The sequence below is a fragment of the Aethina tumida genome, chromosome 3 (assembly GCF_024364675.1).
Source record: "Aethina tumida isolate Nest 87 chromosome 3, icAetTumi1.1, whole genome shotgun sequence".
Classification (NCBI taxonomy): Eukaryota; Metazoa; Arthropoda; class Insecta; order Coleoptera; family Nitidulidae; genus Aethina; species Aethina tumida.
Window position 1 is genome coordinate 32,222,434 of NC_065437.1, and position 26,933 is coordinate 32,249,366.

Genomic DNA, 26,933 nt, shown 5'->3' on the forward strand with positions numbered 1-26,933 from the left:
AATGATAAGGGACTCGTATAATATATTAAAATAGACTTTTAATTTTGTTATTTGTACTGAAATCATTAATTGCTTATATTTCTATATATATTTGTATTTTGTATTGATAATTTAAGTTATATAATAAATGCTTTACGTAATGAACATTTTAATAATTTCAAACCAAAATATATTAATTCGAATTTTAAGATGAATTCATCTTTATCGTATGTTGATCGATATAGTATTTATTCTGATTACCGCTCAGAATATATCAGTCGCTACGTGGACTGCACCTATTTAAAAATTTACGTAATTTATTGCTCTCAGTGAATATGGAAAATACCAGTGAGGAAAATATTCCTTTTCAATCAGGTAAATTTTTTAGTAGTTAATATGATTTTAGTTTAATACAGAAATTGTAGTTCAAGAAACCCCAGGAGACATTAATAATAGAAATAATAGTATAAGTGACGCAGCAGAAGGTAAATTTTAATATAACTCAGTGATTTTTATTTATTCACTTATTTGTGTATTTACTGATAGATGATACTTTATCACAACTTCAAAAAGAACTTGATAATATGGTGATCGAAAATCCAAGGGGATCGGATAAGATTGATATTCATTTCAAATATTCTTTAAAATCAGTAGAAGAATGGTCGAAAGATATATTTAACAAACCAATTATAAATCATCCAGTGATATCAGTTTTTCTTAGACATTTATGGTTTCGTGAGTGTTTAGTAAGTTATGCCATATATTTGACATTATACATTATTTTTTGTATTTTACATGTTACATATTTAATTTCCTCAATCGACAAAATTTGGAAATATGTAATTTTAATATGTATATGTACATTATTGTTTTTGTTTTTCTTAGTAGAACTTGCTCAGTTATATTGCAAATCTATTAGTTATTTTATGTGTTTTGAGAATGTACTAGAATTAGCTCTGTATATTTATACTATATTATCATTATGTCACGTGAAAGATAACTTTGAATTGAAAGCATATCCATTCGGATACAATATTGGTCTACTATTTATAGTTCTATTTTGTATAATTGGAGAAATTCCAAAATTGTCTAAATACATTATTTTGTATAAAAAAGTATTAACTAACTTTATTTTACATATGATTATGTATTCCTTAATTCTAATAGGATTTTCTTTAATGTTTCATGATATTAATGTAAACGAAACGGGCAAATTAAATAAAAGGAATATTAGCACTTCTATATTTAATATGTATATTAGGTTCTTTGGTGAGTTTAATTCAGATGAAATAAAATTCGAGACTCTACCGTACCATTATATGGTAATGTTCTTGGTATGTCTGTTGTGTGTACCGATGGTTTTAAGTAATGTATTAATTGCGTTAACTATAAGTGATATGCAGTCAATAAAAAATGAAGCAGAATTGTCGGAAAATTTGGAAAGAATTAATAGCATTTCTTCGGTTAGAAAGTTGAACGATTTGCTCGACAAAATTACGAAACAACGAGTAAATATACCTATATTAAAACATAAAGTTGGTGAAGAAGAAGAAAATACAATAATTACAGCTATTTATGAAAATAATCATTCATGGTTTCATATACTTTTTAAGAACATCAAATCACCCAGTTCAATATTCATAGGTAGTAACATCTGGAAAAATTTCAAAGAAATTAAACAATCAAACAAAAATCAAAATACGTTGGAATATATGACGAATCTATTAATGAATATAAACGAAAACATGTTAAGACGAGAAAATTAATTTTCACAATAATAAGTTTAAAATAAATCATAATTACAATTATAAAAATTTGTAAATAAAATATATAAATATATTTGTAAATTGTTTTATTTAAAACATACATACAAGACTGCTACTAAAATAGTAGTGAAAATAACAGTAGTGTCCCCCGCAAAATCAAAAATTGCCTGACGGTCATCTTTTATATTTTAATTACAGCCCAACATTCACATAATCATTTCACGTATTTACAATTTTTTTTTTATTTAAATGATAAGCAACAATTAATATTTAATAAAATATTTTATTTTAAATACATGTAAATAATGATGACTTTCATATTATTTGTGTTACAGATCGCCAAGAGAAAATTAGCAATGATAATAATATGACGACAGACAAAAATAAAGGTAAATTTTGACTTAATATCAATGAGTAAGTAATATTTTTTAAATATATTTACAGATACTTTATCAAAACTAGTAGATAAATTAGATAAAATGGTGATCATACCGAAAGAAGGAACAAATAAAATAGAAATAAATTTTGGAAATAGTGTTGTTTCTTTGGTGTCAATAGAGCAGTGGTCAAAGGATACAATTAAAAAATCAATTATTAATCATCCAGTAATAACAATTTATCTCACACATTTTTGGTACCGTGAATGTTTCAAAATATACTTAATGTATTTAATTTCTTATATTATTTTCTGTATCTTACATGTTATGTATTTATTAGGATATTTAAAAAATTGTTTTGAATTTGTTTTCTTGATGTACATTTTAATATTCCTTGTAATATTCATAGCGGTAGAAGTCGCACAATTTTATTGTAAACCGCTACAATATTTCTATGACATTAATAACTATTTAGAGCTGTTACTGGTGTTTTATACTATAGAATCACTTATGTTAATTAAAGAAATGGACGAAATTCACTTGCAGGCTTATCCATATGGATATAACGTTGGGCTTTTATTTATTGTTTTGTATTGTATAATTGGGGAGATTCCAAAATTATCCAAATTCATCATTCTGTACAAAAAAGTGTTATGGAACTTCATTAAACATATGTTTATGTATTCTCTAATATTAATAGGATTTTCTTTAATGTTTCTTACATTTAACGTAAATGATCTAATGGGATTGAATCAAAGAAACGTTAGTTCTTCCATATTTACTACATATATATTATTTTTTGGTGAATATAATTCAGATGAAAGAGAATTCGAAAGTATGCCTTACCATTACATGGCATTTTTTCTGGTGTGTTTATTGTGTATACCTATGGTGTTAAATAATGTATTAATTGGTTTAACAATAAGTGACATGGAGTCAATAAAACAGGATGCAGAATTTTCAGAAAATATGGAAAGACTTAACAGTATCTCATCTCTCAGGAAGGTACAAAATTTTTTAAGAGATAATGAATACATGTCAGCATGTTTAAAGAATCTTTGTAGAAATTTTATTAATATGTTCATATTAAAACATAAAAAAGATATAGAAAAGGGTAGAGAAAATGCTGTTATAATAGCAATTTATAAATATAATCATTTAGGGTTTATGAGGTTTTATAAGAACATCTCATCTATGTCACTCTATATAGACTCTAAAATGTGGCAAAATCTATATGCCATTACTGATTCAGACAAAATTTCACTTGAAACAATTTTTTATATGTTAAATAAATTAGATAAGAAAATTAAATAAAACAAAATTACATATTATATTATACTATGAGAATTGTAAATTATCTTAAATTAAATTACATTAATTATGGTACAAATTAATTATATGAGTTTTATTTTATTACATTCAAATTTTACAAAAAATTATAATACCGATTGTACAGGTAAGTAGGTAGTAATAATAATTTTATATGTATAAAATAAACTTTATAAACAGTGAAACATGAGTATAATATTAACAATATATTTTTAAGCAAAATATTGACAATAAGACACAGCTTATTGTTCGATGTTATATAACATAACGTTTTGATGCAATTCTACAAGTTCATCAGGCAAACTCAATACGTTTCAATTCTACTTATATGCACAAGAGAATAAAGAATATGCAATATGTCTTCATTACAAGTACATCGTCCATTCCTTGCTTAACGTCGGCTGAGTCGATTAATAAAATTATTAATACCGCGGGGATTTAAATGAAGAATACTATTAAGTTAATTTATCATATTATTTCAATAACACATACATATATCATTACTGCAATATGGGGTAGGCATCACGTTGATATCATATCTGATACAAATCAGAATGAATAAAAATCCATTAATCCGATAAATTTACTTCATTTTAAAAAAGTATAGTTTACAATTAGTTTATAAAATTGTTCCGTATATATGTTAGCTTACGTCATCACCTTTACCGATGGACCGATGCGACGTGCTCACATCTATTTAGACTAGTTTTGTTTTATAAGCAAATCTGAAGTATTTGTTTACATTTAATAATCGGGGCAGTTCTTAAGAAAGAACCAGGCAGTCAAGCTTTAGATGTCGAGGGTTAAACTACGTTTGTTGTAATAAAGCGTATTATTGTGAATTTAGTGTTTTAATCAAACTAAAAAGACAGATTAACAGTCGCTAATCTATCATCAGAAGTGGGATATCTTCTCGTGAATTATTTCCGGAAGAAAGGACCTAAAAAAATTATTATTTTTTTTTTTTTTTGTGTTTCTTTGTGAACGAACAGACAATGGTGAAAGACACAAACGCGCAGTGATTCCGAACGTTGTGAACATTACCAAAAGTGCATCGGAGAGAGATTAGTAGCAAGAAAGTAACAACAGATTCCAAAAACAAAACATGGAAATTTTATCGACAATGGCCAACGCCCAAACTACTCAAGCAACATTGAAGATGGCTGCGCAGAACGTTTAAGTGTGGCTGCAGCGCAGTTTCGACTTGTAAGATTTAGAAATTGCATTTGAGGAATATGACTTGAATTTGTCAGGAATGGACGAGTGGGTTACGAAAGAAATAAAAGAACAACCGAATGCCGTTTGATCTCATAAACTCTTCATCAGATTATCAGAGCGCCATCGTTAAAGCCCTTGGACCACTTAAAGACGATATTGCGTTTGTTTATGTTGATGATGTGTTGTGCCCTCTCGACCCATTCAAGAATGTCTTAAGAACTTAAGAAAGGACATTGACGCCCTTAAATATACAAAACTGTAACTTTTTCCAAACATCTGTGAAATATTTAGGTGTGATCGAAAAAGGACTGGCTGGATATTTTAGACATCTTGTGAAAAAACTTTGCTACTTTAACAGCACCGATATCTGCACTGTTACGTGATGGAAAATCGTTTGAATGGACATGTAAATGTGAAAATGTATGATTGACTTCTTATCCGATTTTCAACATTTTTGATCTGGAATTGTCAACCGAACTACATACAGAAGCAAGTTCGTTAGGATTAGATGTCGCTATTAACTGTCGAATAGAGGAAAATTGAAACCAAAGTATCACGGACCCTTTGAGGTAACGCATTGTTTACCTAATGAGAGGTACGCACTCCGAAGGATTGGCAACCGAGGTAGAACTACAATAGCGGCACATGAACAGTTACGAACCTGGCCAGATACAGAAATTCTATAAGGTATGATGGATATAGATTTATTTAATAAGATTGATGTGTGAATGTGTGTAAAGGTCCCTGCTTAGTAGGCTGTTTAAGGTCCCTGTGTATCAGGCTATATGTGAAGGTCCCTGCTTAGTAGGCTATGATTAAGGTCCCTGCTCGGCAGGCTATTTTTAAGGTCCCTGCGTCGCAGGCTATGTTTGAGGTCCCTACTTTGCAGGCTATGTTTAAGGTCCCTACTTTGCAGGCTATGTTTAAAGGTCCCTGCTCGGCAGGCTATGTTTAAGGTCCCTGCTCTGCAGGCTTAGATTGTTGTGTTCTGGGTCTGTGAGACAAGCGGGTAATAGACCTGGTAGTGGTTGAACCGCCTCTGAGCTCCTGGCTAGAATATGGTATCTTTTGATAGCACTTGAGAGTCATGGGTGTAACAGACCTGTTGATGGTTGAGTCGCCTCTGAGCTTCTAGTGGTTGTTAACTGTGCCACATAACAGTCTATTTTGTTAAATGAAATAAGGTTTAGACTTAGTTCTTCGAATATATTTTGAGCTTGTACTGCTGTTATAATGTTTACAGATTACCGGTGTCAGGTGAATCTTTGCAAAACTGCGGAAGGTGCGAGGACGCCCCACATGTCAGGAAGGCCGTGTTAGCTTACGTCATCACCTTTACCGATGGACCGATGCGACGTGCTCACATCTATTTAGACTAGTTTTGTTTTATAAGCAAATCTGAAGTATTTGTTTACATTTAATAATCGGGGCAGTTCTTAAGAAAGAACCAGGCAGTCAAGCTTTAGATGTCGAGGGTTAAACTACGTTTGTTGTAATAAAGCGTATTATTGTGAATTTAGTGTTTTAATCAAACTAAAAAGACAGATTAACAGTCGCTAATCTATCATATATATATCGACAGGATAACCACACGAAAAATGACACATCCAGGAATGGAGCATGCAGGTAACATTATTACATTTTAAGCATATGTAAATGTACCAAAGCAACACATGAGAATTAATTGCTAATTAATTTAAGTTTTTTATTTAACATTTTTTGTCAAAGTTTTTCCTACTTTGTGTTGGTGCTAGTTTTTATATGTAAACTTTATAATTTCGTTAGATTTGTTATGTTAGTTTTATGTACGTTTATTTAAGTTCCTTCATATAACATTTTATTTAATCTAGGGCTTTCCGCACCGTACCATGTCGTACCTGTAATGTGTAGTAGAGGCACTGAAGAAGGTAATAACAATTGTTAAGTATTAATACTTTAAATAATTTATGAAATATTTAACTCTATTAGATGAACCCATCGCAGAGACTGAAATTTTAAGACAACTAGATGAAATTATATATTGTCACGAAAAGGAAAGAATGATAACCATAAAGTGCAATGAAATGAAAAATTTTGAAGAATTGTTTAATAAAATTATAGAAGGCACGATTGATAAATATACTTCGAAAGCAATTATGAGCCACCCGGTTACATCTATATTTTTAATACGGAATTGGCATCGTGAATGTATGTGGTTATATTTTTCTTACATATTTCTTTTTTTATTAAATTTCGCTCTAGTTATGTGGTTCATATTTCTGAATAATGAAGAAACTGGTAATTTTTTAAAATTTATTATTTTACTTACCACGATTATTTTTGTGATAATTGAATTAGTTCAGATAATATGTTATAAATATTTATACTTTCGTGAAATGGAAAATTATTTGCAAATATTTTTGTTAGTTTTCACAATATTAACTCTATGCAAAAAAACATACAATAATAAAAACGAATTAAATATAGAAGCTTTTCCATTTGGATATAATATAACTCTATTATTCCTTGTATTATTTTTTACATTAGGAGAAATTCCAGTTTTGTCAGTATCTATAAGCTTGTATAAGACAGTTCTGTGGAATTTCTTTACACATATGTTAATATATTCTACATTGTTATTTGCATTTGCTACTGCATTTTATTGTCAAAATTTGACCGGAGTTGTGTCTGCACATAATTCTAGAAATATAACATCGTCGATATTTATGACATACATTATGTTTTTTGGAGAATTTAACACAGATAACATACAATTTGAAAATTTACCTTTCCATTATATGATAGTGTTTGTATTGTTTTTACTTTGTGTACCATTGGTTCTTAGCAATTTGTTAATTGGTCTAGCTATTAGTGATATGACAAAAATAAAAAATGATGCTCAATATTTCGAAAATATTGAAAGAGCTTCCTCTATTAAAACTGTACGGTTGTTAGATAATAAAAAATATTTTAAATATATTTCTATTTTTCTTAAATTAATTAGATTAAAGCCCTCAAAACAAACAAAAATTGAAAAAGAAATTAATATTATTAACATTTCATTTCCTAAATGGATGTTTTCGATTAATGGTGAAAATGTTTATCTTAGTAGTTCCATATGGAAAACTCTTAAAAGAAAAAGTAAAGCACAATCGGCAAATGAACAAAGCGGAAGAATTGCTGACACCAAAACCATGAATGAAAAAGATGAAAAGATCATACGAAATGTTTTAAAAACTTATATAAAAGATGAAAATACGATAAATGCAGCAACTAATTTACTATCAAATATTTGCTATATGGCTCAAGAAAATACAATAAATGCAACAACTAATTTACCATCAAATATTAGCAATGTAGCTCAAGAAAGGGAACAATAATTGTATTATTATTATTATAGAAGTTCCACAATATTTAAAAAATTCCTACGATTTTTATTTTAAAGTTTTTCAACATGTACTTTTTATTAGGAGTATTAGCTAGGAGATAGATAATATAAAATAAGATGTTTAAGCAAAATCAAATGTTATTTAAACAATTAAAAAATAAAAATTTTATAGTAGTAATTATTATTTTTTGTAATAACACTATAAAAACTAATAGAGCCATTGTAATCTTTTGCATTTTTGTTTGTAAAAATATTATTAATATTTAATAAAGAAGTTTTAAAATTGGCGGTTAATTTACTATACCATTTATAAGTAAACTAATCTTCAAGATAAGTAAACCACTTGACCATAATTCTGTACGTATATGTTTCTAATTATGTAAAAACTTAGATGAATGTATCAACATGTAAACAGTGAAAATGAGCTTTTCAACTGAAAATCATGGTAGCAACGGTACGTAAATTAAATTGCCTCTGTCCACATCTCAACCCCTTGGTTATTCATATTATTTTTTAGATCTCTCTAAATAAGGACGGAATTTTGCTTATTCTACTACACCCATTATAGGTGAGATTGTTTATTTTTTATACACATTTCAAGTTTATGTGCAATTAATATTTTAGATATGACAGAAAAGGAGTATCTAGATTACCTGGATAATACTATTATATAAGGTGTAAAACGATGGAATACTGGTCATAAGCAGTTATAACCGTTTTGTCCTCGCATATCTTAGTTTAACTTACTCTATCATAATTGTTTCCTTCATTTTCCAAAATTAATTTTAATATGTTTATCGTACACTGTTGTAACGTGTTACTCATGTTAAATTGATGTTAGTGTTTCCATGATTAGATATTCAGATATAAAATACTCAGAGAAACATGAGTATAAAATGAACAATACATTTTTTAGAAAAATATAAAAGACACTCATTATTGTTTGGTATTACGTCACATAACTTTTTAATGCAATTCTAGAAGTTAATCACGAAAAGTCAATAAGTTTCATTATATTATATGCTGAAATGCCCATTTTCGCCAGAGGAATATAGATTTCAATATATTTACACAGGAAAAATAGACATGAATATATTTATTACAAAGTAATTTCCAAATTTTTCTATCCAGTTAATTGAAATTGTAAGTGTCTTCATTTCAAGTACATTCTCCTTTTCTTGTTCCTTTAATGTCACTGACGGCTGAGTCAATAAATAAATACCACGGTGATTTAAAGGTATTATCATAGTGCAACTTATTAAAATATAGTGGAAAAGATAAAAATATAAGAAAATTAAATAATTGTTTTTGACTATTATTACAAATAAAGCGTTAAAAATAAAGTATATCAATAAAATCAGTGTACAAATACCATATGAACAGTTTTTTCTTAACTTATTCTAAAAATAAATTTTTAGAAGGCCAATTATATAATTGTATGTTTGAATAACACATACATATATCAATTCAGCAAATATGGGGTTGCCATTACTAGATATCGTATCTGATATAAATCAAAATTAATAAAAAGCTATTTTACAGATAAATTAGTCTCATTTAAAAAAAACAGAGTGAAGAATTAGTACAGTTTGTAAAATTGTTCCGTACATAGAGACATGTTAAAATTCTTAAAACCAGAGAAGGACCCTGAAGGTAAGATTATTTAATTATAAGCATACGTAAAGGTGCTGAAATAATTAATATTCTACTTAATTTGTGAAAGTTATTCCTAACTAATTTTTATATGTAAATTTTATAATTTCGTTACTGTTGTTGTTTTAACTTTATGTACGTTAATTTAAGTTTCTTCATCTAATTTTTTACTAATCTAGGGCATCACGAACTAGAGACTTCAGTATGTAGAGGCGCTGATGAAGGTAATAACAATTGTTAAATAGTAATACTTAAATAATTTATGGAATATTTAGCTCTATTAGATGTAGATAATGATGAATCCATCCCGGAGACTGAAATTTTAAGACGACTAGATGAAATTATATATTATAGTGAAACTGAAAGAATGGTAACCTTAAAGTGCAATGACATGAAAAATTTTAGTGAATTGTTTAATAATATTATTGAAAACAAGAGTGACTTTAAATATTCTTCGAAAAGAATTATGGGCCATCCTGTTACATCTATAGTTTTAACTTGGAATTGGCATCGTGATTGTATGAAGTTATATTTTTCTTATATACTTCTTTTTTTATTAAATTTTGCTTTAATTATGTGGTACATATTTCTCAATAACGAATTAATTGGTACATATGTAAAATTTAGTATTATATTTATTACAATTATTTTTGTGATAATTGAATTAGTTCAGATAAGATGTTATGGACTTTCATACCTACGTGAAATTGAAAATTATCTACAAGTAGGTTTGTTACTATTTACAATATTAACCCTTTGCTATAAAACTTATAATAATAAGAACGAATTAAATATAGAAGCTTTTCCATTCGGATACAATATAACTCTATTGTTTCTTGTATTATTTTTTACATTAGGAGAAATTCCAGTTTTGTCAGTATCTATAAGCTTGTATAAGACAGTTCTTTGGAATTTCTTTACACATATGTTAATATATTCTCTATTGTTGCTTGCATTTGCTAGTGCATTTTATTATCAAAATTTGACCGGAGTAGTGTCTGCAAATAATTCTAGAAATATAACATCATCGATATTTATGACATATATTATGTTTTTTGGAGAATATAATACAGATAACATACAATTTGAAAATTTACCTTACCATTATATGATAGTGTTTGTATTGTTTTTACTTTGTGTACCGTTGGTTCTCAGCAATTTGTTAATTGGTCTAGCTATTAGTGATATGACAAAAATAAAAGATAATGCTCAATATTTGGAAAATATTGAAAGAGCTTCCTCTATTAAAACTGTATGGTTGATAGATCAAAAAACAAACTTTATTTTTAGGTATATTTCTAAATTTCTTAAAATAATTAGATTGAAACCTTTAAATCAAACAAAAATTCCAGACAAAATTAATATTATTAACATTTCATTTCCTAAATGGATGTTTTCGATTAATGGTCAGACAGTTTATCTCAATAGTTCCATATGGAAAACTCTTAGAAAAAAAAGTAAAGATCAATCTGCAACCGAACAAAGTGGAAGCTTTTCTCAAACCAAAACTTTGAACAAAAAAGATGAAAAGAAAGTACGAAAAATGTTAAAAACTTATATAAATGATGAAAATAAAATAAATATAGCAACTAATTTAATATCATATATTTGCGATATGGCTCAAGAAAATGAACAATAATTTTATTGTATATCATCTATTTTCTAAAAGAATCTGTAGAAGTACATGGAGGTACAACATTTTAAAAATTCCTGTGACTTTTATTTTTAAGTTATTTGAATGTATTTTTTATTAGGAATTTTGTATTAGCTAGGAGATAGATAATATAAGATAAAATATTTGAGCAAAATCAAATGTTATTTAAATAATTAAGAAATAAAAGATTTTACATATAATTTGTAAATTCCAAAGTAGAATAAAATATTTTTTTGTAATGAAACTGTAAAAAAACTAATATAGCCGTTGTAATCCCTTGTATTTTTGTTTATCATTAATATTAAATAAAGAAGTTTTAAAATTGGCGGGTGATTTTATTAAAACATTTATAATTAAACTATCAATTATCTTCAAGATATGTAAACCACGTGACCATAATCTTATAACGTTTCTAATTTTGTAACAACTCAGATCAATGTATAAAAACATAAATAGTGAAAATGTACATTTCAACTGAAAATCATAGTTGCAACGGTACGTGAAATAAATTTGATTATCTATCCACATTTCAACACCATTATTCATTTAATTTTTTAGATCTCTCTAAACAAGAACCAAATTCCACTTATTCTACTACTCCTGTTATAGGTGACACGTTTATTTTGTATAATGGTTCCAAGTTAGATGTACTATTATGTTTTAGATATGACAGAAAAGGAGTATCTAGATTACCTGGACGATACTATTACATATGATGAAAACGGTGGAACGGTGGTCATAAACACAAAAGATTTAAAATTTAAACAAGCTTATGAAAAAATTTTAAATCTCTCAAAAAATTTGGCCACGAAACGAGTTATGAACCATCCAGTTATAACAGTTTTATTAATATGGAATTGGCATCGAGAGTGTTGGAGGTTGTATCTCTCCTATCTTTTAATTTATTTAACTTACTTTATCTTAATTGTTTCTTTTATTTTTCAAAATCATGAAATCAGTACTAATTTACTAGTTTATTTTATCATAACATTAACTATACTTTTTATGTCAATTGAATTATTGCAAATGTGGTGTTATAAATGGTCATATCTTGTTGAAATAGAAAATTATTTACAAATATTACTATTAATTTACACCGTACTGACAATTTGGAAAAAAAAATTTACTGATTGTAATTGCGACATATATGTAGATGCGTTTCCGTTTGGATATAACCTGGCATTTTTGTTCATTGTACTCTTTTTCATATTAGGAGAACTTCCAGCATTTGCAGTGTCTGTAAATTTATATAAAACGGTCCTGTGGAACTTTATAAAGCATATGTCAATTTATTCACTACTGTTACTTTCATTCGCCAGCGCATTTTTTACTCAAAATTTAAGAGGTAGTATTTCCGATTATAATCCTCGAAATATCTCTTCATCAGTTTTTACAACATATATTATGTTTTTTGGAGAGTTTAACTCAGATGACATCGACTTTGAAAATTTGCCGTATCATTACATGGTGGTATTTCTATTGTTTCTATTATGTGTGCCCTTAGTGTTAAGCAATTTGCTAATTGGTTTAGCAATAAGTGATATGGAAAAATTAAAAATGGATGCACAATATTTCGAAAATGTGGAAAGAGTTAAAGCTATTAAAATTGTACGCCTGCTAGATAATAAACAATTCGTTATTAAAGTTATTGTTAAATTTCTTAAGTTAATTAAAATATATATTCCAAGAAAAGAACTCCCTGAAAACATTAAAATAAAAGCCACGTTTCAACATCCAAAATATATTTATACTATAGAACACAAGATTACTTATATTGATTATACCATATGGAAAATGCTTATAAAAAGAAGTAGAATAACAAGAGATAAACAGATTAAAACCCGCATTGCCTGAGATATGGTTTTGTCGCTTTTTATAAATATATGGTTAACAGTTAATAATGTTACATGTATATTATTTAATTAATTTTTTAAATGTATTAATAATAAATGTACTATAATATTAACTAGAGTGTTCTTTCTATACATGTCTATAAATGTAAATAAAGAGCCTTGTATTTTAATTATTTTAACATATATTTTGAATATTGTAACGTTTTATCTTTCATGTCAAAGTGATGTGAATGTTTCCATTGTTAAAAAATTCGATAAATCAACAAGTACAAATTTTGACTTCAAATTCCATTTTCACTCTTAAAATTATATCCTGAATAATTATTTATAATAACTTTTCTCAATATTTCAAATGCATCGCTAATGAGTTGGGATTATATCACAACATTTGCAATAGACATCTTAAATAATAGAAGTCATGCCGTTCCAATAGTGTATCAAATTTAATTGTCTGTCTTTATCTTAAGGTGACACACTTAAGATAAAGATGAACTTCGTTCGTTTTAAGATGATAAATCAATTAGGGACAGATTGCTGACATGTATACACAAATCAACATTTTGTCACCTTCAACCGAGTCGTTTAAAATATGACCAAGTTGTTTTAAGTCCCGATGAGGAAGTGAACACGGAAATGCAAAAATAGTGGCGCACGTAGAGAGTATTTCGCCGACACGCGTCGCCCCAGCGTATACGGTCCTGGGGGCGGATTTAGGGGTTGCCGGATCAGGTGAACGACCGTCAGCGACCCAGACCGACGTCGGGTGGCGGCGAACATCGATCTTCAATGCACTCGGCTTGCGCATTACGCCGCCGCCGATGCTATGACTTCGCGCTGGTGTCGATGTGCCCGGAATTTTTGCATTCGTTGTATAACATTGAACTCGCAGTCTGCCAATGATGATTGAGCTGCACTTCCACATCGGACCCAGACAGCATAAATCGATTCCAAAAGTATGAAATTGGAAATTAATATTAAAAGAGGATGTCCAATCAAAATTATATTTTATACATCTTTTATTATTGTTATAATATTTAATACATTTGCCATAATTACCCAGTAAGAATTTTGTACGCATTATAATTTGCCAATAAGTACACATAAATTGACTGATAAGATTTTCAGTACAATCTTATCTTATCTTATATAATAATCATACTATTACATAATAATCGTACTATTATTATCTGTCATACATATACATCTATAAATAATACAGCATTTTTTACACAGATATTCGTTAATTTGAATTTAACCTTCTCTAAAAGGTTTTAAAACGAATTACATTTCCTTATTGAAAGGAGCTTCCACTTAAAAGTTTTGCAGATCCAAAAACAGGGATTCTAACTTTTTACTTTGAAATTCGTATCCAGGATTTAAAAAGTTATAATGTGTCAGAATATCAGTTTTCTACAAGAATAATTTTTTTTCTTAAAAGACAATTGGATGTATCAAATTTAATTAAAGAATATTTATTTATTAATTGTATTTTCATTAATTTAACCTACAGGGGATTTTTGATATTATATTCATTTAAATGTGATATTGGAAAAATACGGCGTAGTGTAGCACAGATTATTATTGAATGTTAATTTGGAAATGCCCTCCTCTTTATAACATTTATCATTTTGTAACTAAATCAAAATATTTTTTTTTTAATTAATTTAAAACAAAATAAGTTACAGAAAGGGTATACATACATAATAAACAAATAGTAACAAATTTATACATAGGTAAAAAATTAATACTAGGTTAGTTAGGTTACCTAACTATTTGTTATAACTCCCTTTAAACGGAGAGGCATAATTATAATGACAACGGCCATTTGAAATTAAATTCTTGACTACGACTTCAATTAATACCCACATTTCATTTAAATTTGAAGGTTTTTGGTTTATCGAGACTTCATGCCATTCCATAAGTTTTCAATTGAATATAGATTTGGACTTTATACTGACCAATCGAGAACATCAACCATGACCAATTTTGAACTACCTACAAGATCATGATAAAAATTCATGTAAATGGAAAATTATCATTGTCAAATGGTTCTATTACATCTCTCATGATATCTATACAACGGGCAATGTTCATTAATTATTTACTGTAATAGCACTATATTATGATAAGAAAGTAACCCCAAACCGTAACATTTCCTCCACCATGCTTAACACATTTTGAAGTGCAAACTTTTATTTGGAGAACGACGAACGAATTGTTTATCATGTGGTCCTATTCTATTAAATTTGGATTTATCACTACAAAGTACTCTTCATCAAAACTTTGGAGGATAATTGATATATTTTAGCACAAATTTATACCAACATATTTAAATAGTCTGCTTTAATACCAATGGTTTCTTACTTTCTAATTTTGTTCATTCAGTCAATGACTGATTGTTTTACAATACGCACCAATATTGTGGCTTAATTAACTCATTTTGATTTAACAAACAAGTATTTCATTTATTGACTCTTCCAATATCTGTCTATCTTTAACTATTTTCATGAATATCTTAAGCTTTTAGCTAAGTCAGCAATATTTAGCACTTAATTTTTCATGATATTATTATTTCCCTTTTCTATAGAGTGTAATGTTTTTTCTTCCCACTGATAGTGAACTTTGTTTTAAATATATTTGAATGTGCTATTTCTTTGTTCAACCAAATGAGACTAACATGCGTGTTTAAAGTAATATCTCCGTCATTTTTAAAATGTCTGAAAAAAGTCAAAAATCATATAGAATATTGAAATATATTTTTATAGATACTGAAAAAAATTTTAATAATAATAATTTTCTTGTCACCATTGTATACTGATATGTTTTGCTTATTATTTATGCAATTTTATTGAGATTTCATTTATTCATATAAAAATTAAGTTTTTCCAAATTTGAAAAAAGATTTGTTGTATGTAAATCTTGTGAGTGTAAGTTCGAATAAACATTAGTACATTTAAGTAATAATTATACTACAATTTGTTTATATGTATATGATATATCAACTATTTCAAATTCTTGAAATATTTTTTAACTGTTTGTAATTTTCCGAATACTTCCAAATAGGTATATATAGAAAAATTTAAAATGTTCATACTATTGTCGCCATCTATGTTCTGTTCTTTGTAATACTGTTTAAGGGAATAGATTTTCTCTTTCATTTAAGTTTAGTTCATTAAGTTTAAATAGATAAAGTGATGAATTTTAATAGAAATATGTAAGCTAAAAATTATACGTATATGTATCATGTAGTTTATGACGACAATGATATGACATAAAATATAAGAAAATATTTGAAATTGGACCTTATCATCATTTAACCTAAATAAATTATCTCACAATCAATATTTGTTTATTATTAGTACATAATATGTGACACATACAACTGTAACGACATATGTTCATATACTTTGAATTCGATTTATCAAAAAAGTATTTATACAAAACATTTTTACGCAAGCTTTATACTGTAGTTTAAAAAATAAAAAAATAATAATCAATTAATTATTTGCTCTTTTGAATTGTTATTACTTGATAATAAAAATGTTATTTCGTTTCGATTTTAAGTTTTTCATATTATTTTCATTATTAGCCGTTTGAAAATAATATTGGAATAAATTTTGGTTACATTTTATACATACGAGCATATACACGTATACACATTTATTGTAGATATGCATACAAGTATGTCAAGGCACTCTCATAAATTTATTGTGTCTCCTACGTGCAAGATAGAGGCAGTACGCAACCTGTACGCCCCGTCAACATTCTCTAGATAACCTTTTATTTTGATAACAGTCAACCAGTTCAGGAAAATCGCTCTGAAGGTTACTTTCCTCGCTATTTTTATCGGCGTTCCCCCCTACTGCGCCCAACAGACACAACACTGTGGTGCTCAGTGAGCAGTGCTCACAGCAAAGAATATTCTAAACCACAGTGAACTGCCAACTTCGAAGATGAGTGGTCAAGCAATCGACTCCAACTGTATCACGTTGACGAGGTTCGTCCTCGCCGAACAGAAGAAGGTGCCAAACGCCACGGGCGAACTCACCCAGCTCCTCAACTCCATCCAGACCGCGGTTAAAGTTATCAGCAGTGCCGTCAGGAGGGCTGGAATAACCAAATTGTGAGTTGGCTGATGTGCTCATGTTTGGGTTCTTAATGTGTGTTTGGGGAATCTGTCGGTTCAAAGTCCAGTATCCAAACTTGTTTTCGTAACCTTTACTGGTTGATAAACAATGCGGTTAAATTAAGTTGGCACGTTACCAAAATCCGAGTAGTATTTTGAACAGACCAAACATTTTTGTAACAATTAAGTTTTCTTTTAAAGAATCTCAATATTTAGGGTTAAAATTAAAATTATATTTAATATTTACAATTGTAAATAATTCACACAGTTTTTTTCAGATTCTTTAAGAAAACGAACATGTAACGATTTAAATCATCATTATTGAACATATTAAAATATAATTATTAACGACCTTTAAGTGGTAACTAGTTTATTTATGTATTTACAGAGAAATTTTAGAGAAAGTAAATTCTGTGTTCCATTAAAATAAATTAATAGTTCAGTTATTGGTCATTTATAGATAACACGAAATAATGAGCAAATATAATAAATATACATACAAGAGTATGCAAGAATAATCATTTTATTTTCACGATTTTTTTATAATCGAAAAAAATTGGTTCTGTTTGTGATGAATTAGCATTAATTGGGACCGTTTTATTAAGGGTAGAAACTATTTGAATAACTTATTTATATTTGTTACTTCTGATAGATTTGGGGCTGTTGGTGAGACTAATGTACAAGGCGAAGAAGTAAAGAAACTCGATGTTTTGGCAAATGATCTCTTCATTAATATGCTTAAATCGTCGCTTACTGTAGCCCTACTGGTGTCAGAGGAAAATGAAACAGTCATAGAGGTACTTATACTTACACATTCTTTAAAAACTCTCTCACACTTGATATCTTAGGTGGATTTCGAGAACCGTGGTAAATACATTGTAGCCTTCGATCCACTCGATGGTTCCTCGAATATCGATTGTTTGGTGTCCATTGGATCAATTTTTTCAATAACCAAGATTGAGGACAACACTGCAGCCACAGTTAAAGATGCCCTTAAGCCAGGCAATAAGGTTGTAGCAGCTGGATATGCATTATACGGCAGTGCCACCATGTTGGTATTGTCCATTGGTAACGGAGTTAACGGATTTATGTTGGATCCATCTATTGGAGAGTTTATTCTGACTGAAAAGAACATGGTTATTCCTAACAAGGGCAACATTTACTCCATCAATGAAGGTACTCACGCATTTTGGTGATTATTGCAAACGTGTCTGGTATATATTAAGAATATATTTACAGGATATACTTACTTGTGGGATGAGGCTATCAAAGAATATGTAGATAACAAAAAGGATCCAGCCAAGGGTAAACCATATGGAGCTAGATATGTGGGTTCCATGGTGGCAGATGTACACAGGACCATAAAATATGGAGGAGTTTTCATCTACCCTGCCACTAAACAATCACCAAAAGGAAAAGTAAGAAAATATATTGTTAGCATAGATTGATAAAATTCTATAAATACAAAATTATCTTTTTAAAACATATTAATGACATGCAGAATTTACAAAAATAATACAGTTATACAATAATAGCAGATGACAAACATTGATAAATAATGGTATTAGTCAATAAATTGAATAAACAAATGTTGTGTAACACATTTCAAAGAAACTATGATATGAAATTTGTTTTATTTTAAAAATTTGGCCCACAAGTTATATAGTCATAAAAATAATTTATGTAATTTATCATTACTTTTTTCAGTTACGACTTCTGTACGAATGTATTCCAATGGCATACATTGTTACTCAAGCACAAGGAAAAGCTTCAAATGGAAAAATTCCTATTTTAGATGTGATTCCAACAGGTCTCCATGATAGAAGTCCAATAATTCTGGGTTCAACTGATGATGTTAATGAGGTGTTAGACATCATAAAGAAACATGAAAAATAGTGACCTGGACTGATTGTTATATTTTGAAATGTTAATAAAGTTTTTATTTTTATATAAATATTTTCTATATTTATTATAAATAAATAATTTAAATATATAGACTGGCACCACAGGTATAAGTGTTTCACAACTTATCCGAAAAATTTTAACCACATACTCACTGTTACAGAAGAAGTCCATTTTAAACAAAATTTGATAAATCGACTACTTGTACAACAATGGGGTTAAAATTTGTCGGATACGTTACGAAACACTATATAGAAGGTTGAAAAGAACGGTGTCCTAAAATTGGATTCGGCGGGCCAAAGCTTGCATTTAAATCAAGGGAAACAATTTCGGAACAGCTTTTATAGATGGATTTAATTATTTTTATATATGTATATAAATTATTTTAAATCTATGCTATCACGTTTTAAGTTTTTCTGAATTGAACATTTAAACAAATTTACATTAAAATATAATTCCTGATCGACGTTGCCGTGACCATGCATCTGGAACACCACACTTTAATTTTATTAAATACACTCATAAGCTATAAATAAGGATAAGGGATAAAATAATGAAATTAAAATAGATATGAAATTATATTACAATTATAAATGAATACAAAATAAATTTGCTTAACACTATATCACATAAAAGAGAGTTATTTAGTAAATGAAAATGAAACTACTCAAATATATAATTAGTAATTATATACTTAAGTAAGCAACATTTAATTGGACGTTAATGAACTGTTCTCAGAAAATAATTTTGATATGTAGCTGTTAGAATTTTTCAGTACATCAATTTTGACATTAATGTTCCTAATGTATCTTTCTAACATTTTATTTTCCTTATCAATATTTGATTTCAGAATATTCATATATAGGGGCATGTTCATAGCATCAATTCTTTTCTCTAACAATACTGCTAAGCTATGAAAATATATTTTTAAATTTAGGTCCTGCTCATTTTTATCAATAGGTACCTTCACAGTTTGCTGATCATGTCTTAAAATCCTATTTTCACTTAATAGATTTTGTTGTTGAACTTGTAATTTTTTAAATGTTTCACAGATGTTATTGATTATTGGAATATTATCTTGGAATTTTGATTGTAATAACACAACACTAGACACTTCATTCACAGATAATTTCTTAAGGTTTTCATTTTTTATTCTCTCCTCTCGCAAGAGTTCATCTAATTCTTTATCTTGTTTAATCATAACATTAGCTTCTTCCTTAGCAGTATTTAAATCCTTATAGAAGTTTACAGTTATTTCTCTAGCTTCAGAATTATTTTTTTCAATTTCAGCACTTAAACTCTCTTGTACAAGTTTCATGTTCGTTTTATTTTTGGTTGTGCTCAAGAGCATTAGCATTTCTGGATGATTTGTTGATAAACTTCTAAACATAACCAATTGTGATAATTTTAGCAGAAACTTAACAATCTTTTGACCATGTGGAGAAACAAAATGAGAGGCCATCATTACAGGAATATCTGCTTGTTTATAAGATGCATTAATATAAGTTATGTATTTTATCAATTCCAAACGAAATTTGTTTTCCCGTTTAATATCATATGGAGGCCAAGAAGGAAGTTGTTGTTCAGTAAGAACAGGGTCTAGTATGTTTAAAAGGTAATATACAACTTCAAAGAATCCAGCTTTGTTAGTTTTCACAAACATATCCCTTCTGAAGTGCTTAAAGAATTCCTTAGATGGTGGATAATTTAATATCAGTAATGATAGATTCCCATGCAACATGTCATGTAATTTATTTTCAGTCTGTCGGTACATTTTCAAAGTAGTCGTCGCGTTCAACATTTTGAAAAAAAATGTAAATCTAAAACGAAAACTTGGTTTAGTTGTAGGTTATAAAATTGATAATTGACCTACCTCTTAAAATATTATAAATATTCACATGTGCGGATTGTTCGTGGTAGTTATAACTCTAAACAATCATATAATATAAATTAAATTACTTATGTTATTTTTGTTAATATATACAAATTAGCCGTTTACACTTTTAATTTAAAAGTTTTATATATAAAAATTAATATGTCGCCCTCTATACCTAAGTATTGTATTTATGATGAGTACCGCGTCATCTTTTAACAGACATACGAATCAAATAAAATAATGTTACAGTAAATTACTTACAATTTCAATTTAAATATTTTATGATTTATTTAAGATTCACACGATTCGTTAACTAGAACTTAAAGTTTACTACATAACAAATATCTATTTTGTATTAGGGAAAGATACCTTCTATTTTAATAAACATAACCTAAAAAGGCTACGTCAACAATTGTTGTCAAAATGTCACGTCAGCAGCAAGATGTGGACGAATTATTCGATATTAAAAACTATTTTTATATTGGAAATTATCAACAATGTATAAACGAGGCAACAAAACTCAGAAAGGTATTTACAACACGTTACAATGAGATAACAATTTTACGACAGTCGTGAACATTTTTAGCCATCCACCCCAGAAGTGGCCATTGAAAGGGATATCTTTACATATAGATCCTACATGGCGCAAAACAAATTCTTAGTGGTGTTAGATGAGATACATGGAGCCTCTCCTGAAGAAATTCAACCACTTAAATTACTTGCTGAATATCTGCACAATAAACAAAAAAGGGAATCTGTTGTAGCTCAACTTGAACAAAAGTTATCAGGCAGTGGAAATATCAATGACACTCTTGTGTTGGTTGCTGCTACCATTTACCAGCATGAAGGCAATTTTGAGGCTGCATATAGAGTCTTGCATTCATCTGAAAGTTTAGAGGCAATGAGTTTCATTGTTGATATTTTGTTAAAGCTTGACAGAATTGATTTGGCTAGAAAGAAATTAAAGGAAATGCAAGACAAGGATGATGATGCTACATTGACTCAATTAGCACAAGCTTGGATCAATATTGCAGCAGTAAGTTATTCATTACCTCAGTTACATTTGTTAAATTAGTATTAATAATAAATATATATTTAGGGTGGTGAAAAACTGCAAGATGCCTATTACATTTATCAAGAATTAGTGGACAAATATGGATCAACACCTTTATTGTTAAATGGACAAGCAGTAACATTTATTGGACAAGCAAAGTATGAGGAAGCAGAAGCTGCTTTACAAGAAGCTTTGGACAGAGATGCTAATTATGCTGATACTCTTATTAACATGATTGCATTGAACAGACAAATTGGCAAAGCTCCTGAGGTAGAATGAATAAATTATAAACTAATAAACTAAACTAATTAATAATTAATTTTTTTCAGATTGCAAATCGTTATTTGTCTCAATTGAAGGATGCTCATTCAGACCACCCCTTTATTAAAGATTTGAATCAAAAAGAAAATGAATTTGAAAGAATATGTCAGCAGTATGTACCAACAGTTTCTGTTGTTCCAGAATGAGTATTAGTTTTAATTATGTAATATAGGTATACCATTAAAAATAAAATTTTATAACTAATATCGCAAATTATTTTTGTTATTATACCTACATTGTATTATATGTTAATAAATTTTTGTTTATAATCATAGATAAATGTAATCATCCCGTTTTTAATATTAAACGTTTAATTTAAACAATTGTTTTTGAAAAATGAGAAATCTCCTAGTGTTCTTAAATTATATGTGCAATAGAACATGTACTAAGAACTGCCTGTGCTAATTATTTGGAATTGGGTGTTTTTGAAAAACCACTCTCCTAGTTCCATCAAAAATAAATTGCGAAATTTGATAAACTGTCTTAATTAAATATTGTGAGTCAAAATCGCATAAACGAATATTTGAATTGAATGTAAAATGTTTCGGAATTGAATAGATTACAAAGTTTTAATGGTTTGACACATTTTCGAAAGTTATCAAATCATAAACCCATTCATGCATGCGACCCGTTTTAATAAATTCAAGACCGCACAACTTCTATGATATCATAGATAAATTATGAGACACATCTCGAAAGCGGCTCATGCAGCCAAGAGTCGAGTATAAATGAAAACAAATGAACTCTGAGGGTTCAAGTGTCTTCTATTAGATGACTCGATTTGTCAAAATGTCGCATTTGCGACTTGCAGGACGCTCTCGATTTTTCACAATTCCCGTCTCAAACACCCATAGTCTCGTCTACGTGTTTTCCTACCTAGAACCCGTGTTTAATTTCTTGTAAAATTAAAACAAAACTGTTTTAATTTCGTCATCCGTTTTCTTTTGTTCCGTGCGAATGAACCAGCTTCACGAGGCAATAAATTTAAAAAGACAAATTCAAGGTGGATTTTATTTTATTTAAGCCTCAAGGGATTACGAAACGAACGTGGTGTGTCAAATACAGAAGTAAAAATAATTTGATGTAATTTGTCTATTAAATGTATTATTATTATTAGTATTGAAAGTGCAGTAATAAGTATAATAAATGTTATACGATATAGTATATACAGGCTTATTTACAACATATTTTATACGCTATTCGTAAATATGGGGAAACTTATATTTAACATAAAAAAAATGAAATGCACTTGGGTAGTCGCTATTAAAACTGCGGTACATAAAGCCTTTGTGAAATTAATTAAATTTATTGGTTAATTAAAGTAGAGTAAGCAGACATGCAAATACGAATATGTGTATGCTCTGATGCCGGTGCGTTTGTATGAATATTCAAGCGTCGTCGCCTTGCCAGGACCCACTGTGTGATTTACATGCTAAACTGTTTAGAAGCAGCAAATATTAATAAGCAAATTGCTCCCACTATACTGTCAGCATCTTGATGATGGAAATCTTTGCAATTTATTGATATCAATTCACGATCTGGCAAATCTGATTTACATCAATCAAATTTTTTAGGCGCATGAAATTAATAATAAAATTTATTTTCAAGTTACAATTACGAAAATATTCAACATGACAAAATAAAATTTATTTAATGAATTAATTTAATTTATTCACTTATTTAACAAATAGTTTCAATGTTGTTCTTGAAAACAATGTTTACAAAAAATGCATTGAAATTTTAATTAATTAATGAATAATGCTCAGAACAGAAGAAATTCACAATTTGATTGTTCCTCTGTAAAAGATTATCACACTTTATCGTAAATCCGCAAAATTAAATTTTAATGGTTAACGTTTTGTACTGTACTAAAAACGGGAGCACGTTTACAATTACATCAAATAGGGCATTCTGTAAAATAAATGTGCAGCTGCATATTCACATGCAAGTAATGAAAAATTCATGTTTTATTTTAAATTGCGTGCATGCAAAAATAATGTAAGTCCCGTTTTAAAAAGCTTTTGCTCTATTTATTATACGAGAATAATGTTTTAAATGTTGGATAACACAATTGTACTTTTCGAGTATGTTTCGAAACTTATTCTTTGCCACCTGAATACTAATCAGAATACCACGACTGAACAATGTATTTACAAAACATGCTTTGTTTCGTTTTTATTTTTAATATGGAAGTTTTGACAGAACTGTGGTTGTTATTCAATAAAAGTCTATTGAATATTTTGAAATGTAGAAGTTTTTGTTCGTGTTTATGTAATAATTACAAAAATACATCGATACTGATACTGATTAAATGAACAGATTTGTGGAATATACTGTAATTGGACATATATTGGTGGAAGAGCGCCCACCACAGTTATCCATAAATTACGATTGAAATTAGGTTTTGAAAGCCAGAGGCGTAAACTTGATGGTTCGCCGTTTCCCCTGGAGTTTATTTTTATGAAAGCTTTCCACTGTTCTTGATTAGGACTAATGAAGTATTCAATTAAGAGTTTATGATTCAGTTAACGTTGTAGTTGCCTATTTGGAAGGGATGTTCGAAATGATTTTCATTCGTATATTTGTACAGATACAATTTAGGAAATATCAATGCACCCAACCAGAAGCTTTTTACGTTATTTATTTTTTAACTTTTATTTATACCTATCTGCCCTTCCTCCACATCCATAAAATATTTATCTGTAATACAAAAATTTATACTTTGCTTGTTCATCGGAATCTGCCTATAAATCATTGGCAAGTTCGCCTTAAAATTCAATACGGCAATTTACACAAACATAAAGGACTTAATATTTTTCCTTTGCGGCTGTAGCATAATGAATGTCTGAAGGCACATACCTATTGAAAAGGTCTGAGAATTAGACGATAAGACGTTCGAATTCACCGAATTGTTCGGTGATATAAATTTTGGTATTCGTTCCAGTCGGTAGAGCGTTTTTTCATTGAAACGTGATAGGCAGTACAAGGGTAAATTTTTGTCCTCACTCACTGTGATGCACTTAAAAAAACACCTTTATTTTGTTTATTTTCAGATTTAGGTTTCAGTTATTGTACGCTGTTAAATTTGTTTAATATAGAGCAGTGGTGGCCAACCTGCGGCTCGCGAGCCACATGCGGCTCTTTGAAGGATTATTTGTGACTCTCCATAAATGTATCCGAGTTCCCTTTTCATTCTAGAATTATCAAGAATAGTAAAATAAAAGTGTATAATTTTTAATATTTAAATTCAATACACATATTTTGTACTTTTTATTTATATGTTTTCAATAAATATAATTTCTGTAGAACAATTAAATGAATTTGAGCTAATTATATAAATACTTGAATGTTATTTTATATTTGAAGATATATTTTTACTCTTAAATTATAAATAAATGGAATACAACCTGTATTCTTCCAGGATTCACACAGTCACGAATTTTGATGAGGTTATATTTATTTTTGTCATATATATTTTTATTATATTTTATTATTTATTTAAAATATTATTTGAATTCTCTGAATATTAATTCCAATAAATAAAATTGGAATAGCTGATGATGATTTAAAATACCGAAAGAAACTAAAATTTAACTATTTAATTTTAGAACTGGGTAAAGCATTCTAAAAAGTATTTGAAAAATTAGTTTTGTTGAGGTGGCCGGCACCGCGTACCCTGGTAATGTGGGACTAGAAAAAATAAGGTGCAAATAATCATCATATTGAAAATAGTTTTCACTTTTTTAAAGCACAATAATTAAATTGACAAAATTTCCTAACTGTGAAAAGAATTTAAAGTATTAGCAGAACTAAAATAATTTATTTAAAAATATTAAATTTTGAAAAATAAATACTGTTGTTATAAAAATAATAATAATTAAATATATATTCAAAATATAAATATTAAACTTAAATAATTTAAATCCTTAAACGACTATTGAATAAGAAAACTTCAAAAATTAACTAAGAATTTAATTTTTGGGAATGTTATAACAGATGTCTTATAAATTAGCTTGGACAATAAAATGAGAGTAAATATTTAATTTATATCTCATATGTGAAACATGACTATTCATGACGACTGCATTTGGCATTAATTACTAAAACATCTTGATTGAACTTAAAACATCAAAGTAACAAACTTTTTTTACATTTTCCTATAAAATTTGATAATTAGACATTTTCTTTCTCCTTCTATGAGATTTACGAACGACTGCTTCACCATCTGAACTTTATTTTGGATCATTATTCTGTTATCATTATTTTCATATAAATTTCCTTTATGATATTTTTTATCCAATATAACGAACCTATACAAGAGTATGAAAAAGTGCCCCATTTTAATGTTTTCGTCGCCATAATTCACAGTACCTTTACCTTCACAGTATTTTTAAGGTTATATCCTTCATTGTTTCCTCGTTTCACCTACCGCTTCCCATCATATAATTTTAGTAAAGG

The 26,933-nt window shown here is 28.5% G+C and overlaps 5 protein-coding genes and 1 long non-coding RNA gene across 6 annotated transcripts; 5 read left to right on the forward strand and 1 right to left on the reverse strand.

Annotated features, from left to right (window-relative positions):
* The first annotated feature begins 553 nt into the window (after positions 1 to 553).
* On the forward strand, positions 554 to 2,524 carry LOC126265109 (uncharacterized). Its single transcript, XR_007547654.1, has 3 exons — positions 554 to 725; positions 2,081 to 2,134; positions 2,190 to 2,524. It is a non-coding gene; the product is annotated as an uncharacterized LOC126265109 (long non-coding RNA).
* Positions 2,525 to 9,645: 7,121 nt separating this feature from the next.
* On the forward strand, positions 9,646 to 11,393 carry LOC109599878 (transient receptor potential cation channel protein painless-like). Its single transcript, XM_049965760.1, has 3 exons — positions 9,646 to 9,689; positions 9,869 to 9,913; positions 9,965 to 11,393. The coding sequence occupies exons 1-3, from the start codon at positions 9,653 to 9,655 to the stop codon at positions 11,326 to 11,328; spliced, it is 1,446 nt and encodes a 481-aa protein (XP_049821717.1). The 5' UTR covers positions 9,646 to 9,652; the 3' UTR covers positions 11,329 to 11,393.
* Positions 11,394 to 11,918: 525 nt separating this feature from the next.
* Positions 11,919 to 13,205, forward strand: LOC126265105 (transient receptor potential cation channel protein painless-like). Its single transcript, XM_049965761.1, has 2 exons — positions 11,919 to 11,952; positions 12,008 to 13,205. Exon 2 carries the CDS (start codon positions 12,010 to 12,012, stop codon positions 13,195 to 13,197), a length of 1,188 nt encoding a protein of 395 aa, XP_049821718.1. The 5' UTR covers positions 11,919 to 11,952; positions 12,008 to 12,009; the 3' UTR covers positions 13,198 to 13,205.
* A 3,821-nt stretch (positions 13,206 to 17,026) lies between these two features.
* Positions 17,027 to 19,276, forward strand: LOC109599877 (fructose-1,6-bisphosphatase 1). The gene is made up of 5 exons (XM_020015927.2): positions 17,027 to 17,319; positions 17,975 to 18,119; positions 18,171 to 18,498; positions 18,562 to 18,740; positions 19,030 to 19,276. The coding sequence occupies exons 1-5, from the start codon at positions 17,150 to 17,152 to the stop codon at positions 19,216 to 19,218; spliced, it is 1,011 nt and encodes a 336-aa protein (XP_019871486.1). The 5' UTR covers positions 17,027 to 17,149; the 3' UTR covers positions 19,219 to 19,276.
* A 513-nt stretch (positions 19,277 to 19,789) lies between these two features.
* LOC126265106 (uncharacterized) lies at positions 19,790 to 21,251 on the reverse strand. Its single transcript, XM_049965762.1, has 2 exons — positions 21,098 to 21,251; positions 19,790 to 21,044 (listed from the first exon to the last, which is right to left on the reverse strand). Exon 2 carries the CDS (start codon positions 21,023 to 21,025, stop codon positions 19,934 to 19,936), a length of 1,092 nt encoding a protein of 363 aa, XP_049821719.1. The 5' UTR covers positions 21,026 to 21,044; positions 21,098 to 21,251; the 3' UTR covers positions 19,790 to 19,933.
* A 223-nt stretch (positions 21,252 to 21,474) lies between these two features.
* LOC109599882 (coatomer subunit epsilon) lies at positions 21,475 to 22,679 on the forward strand. Its single transcript, XM_020015931.2, has 4 exons — positions 21,475 to 21,628; positions 21,687 to 22,136; positions 22,200 to 22,424; positions 22,484 to 22,679. The coding sequence occupies exons 1-4, from the start codon at positions 21,524 to 21,526 to the stop codon at positions 22,619 to 22,621; spliced, it is 918 nt and encodes a 305-aa protein (XP_019871490.2). The 5' UTR covers positions 21,475 to 21,523; the 3' UTR covers positions 22,622 to 22,679.
* The last annotated feature ends 4,254 nt before the right edge of the window (positions 22,680 to 26,933 follow it).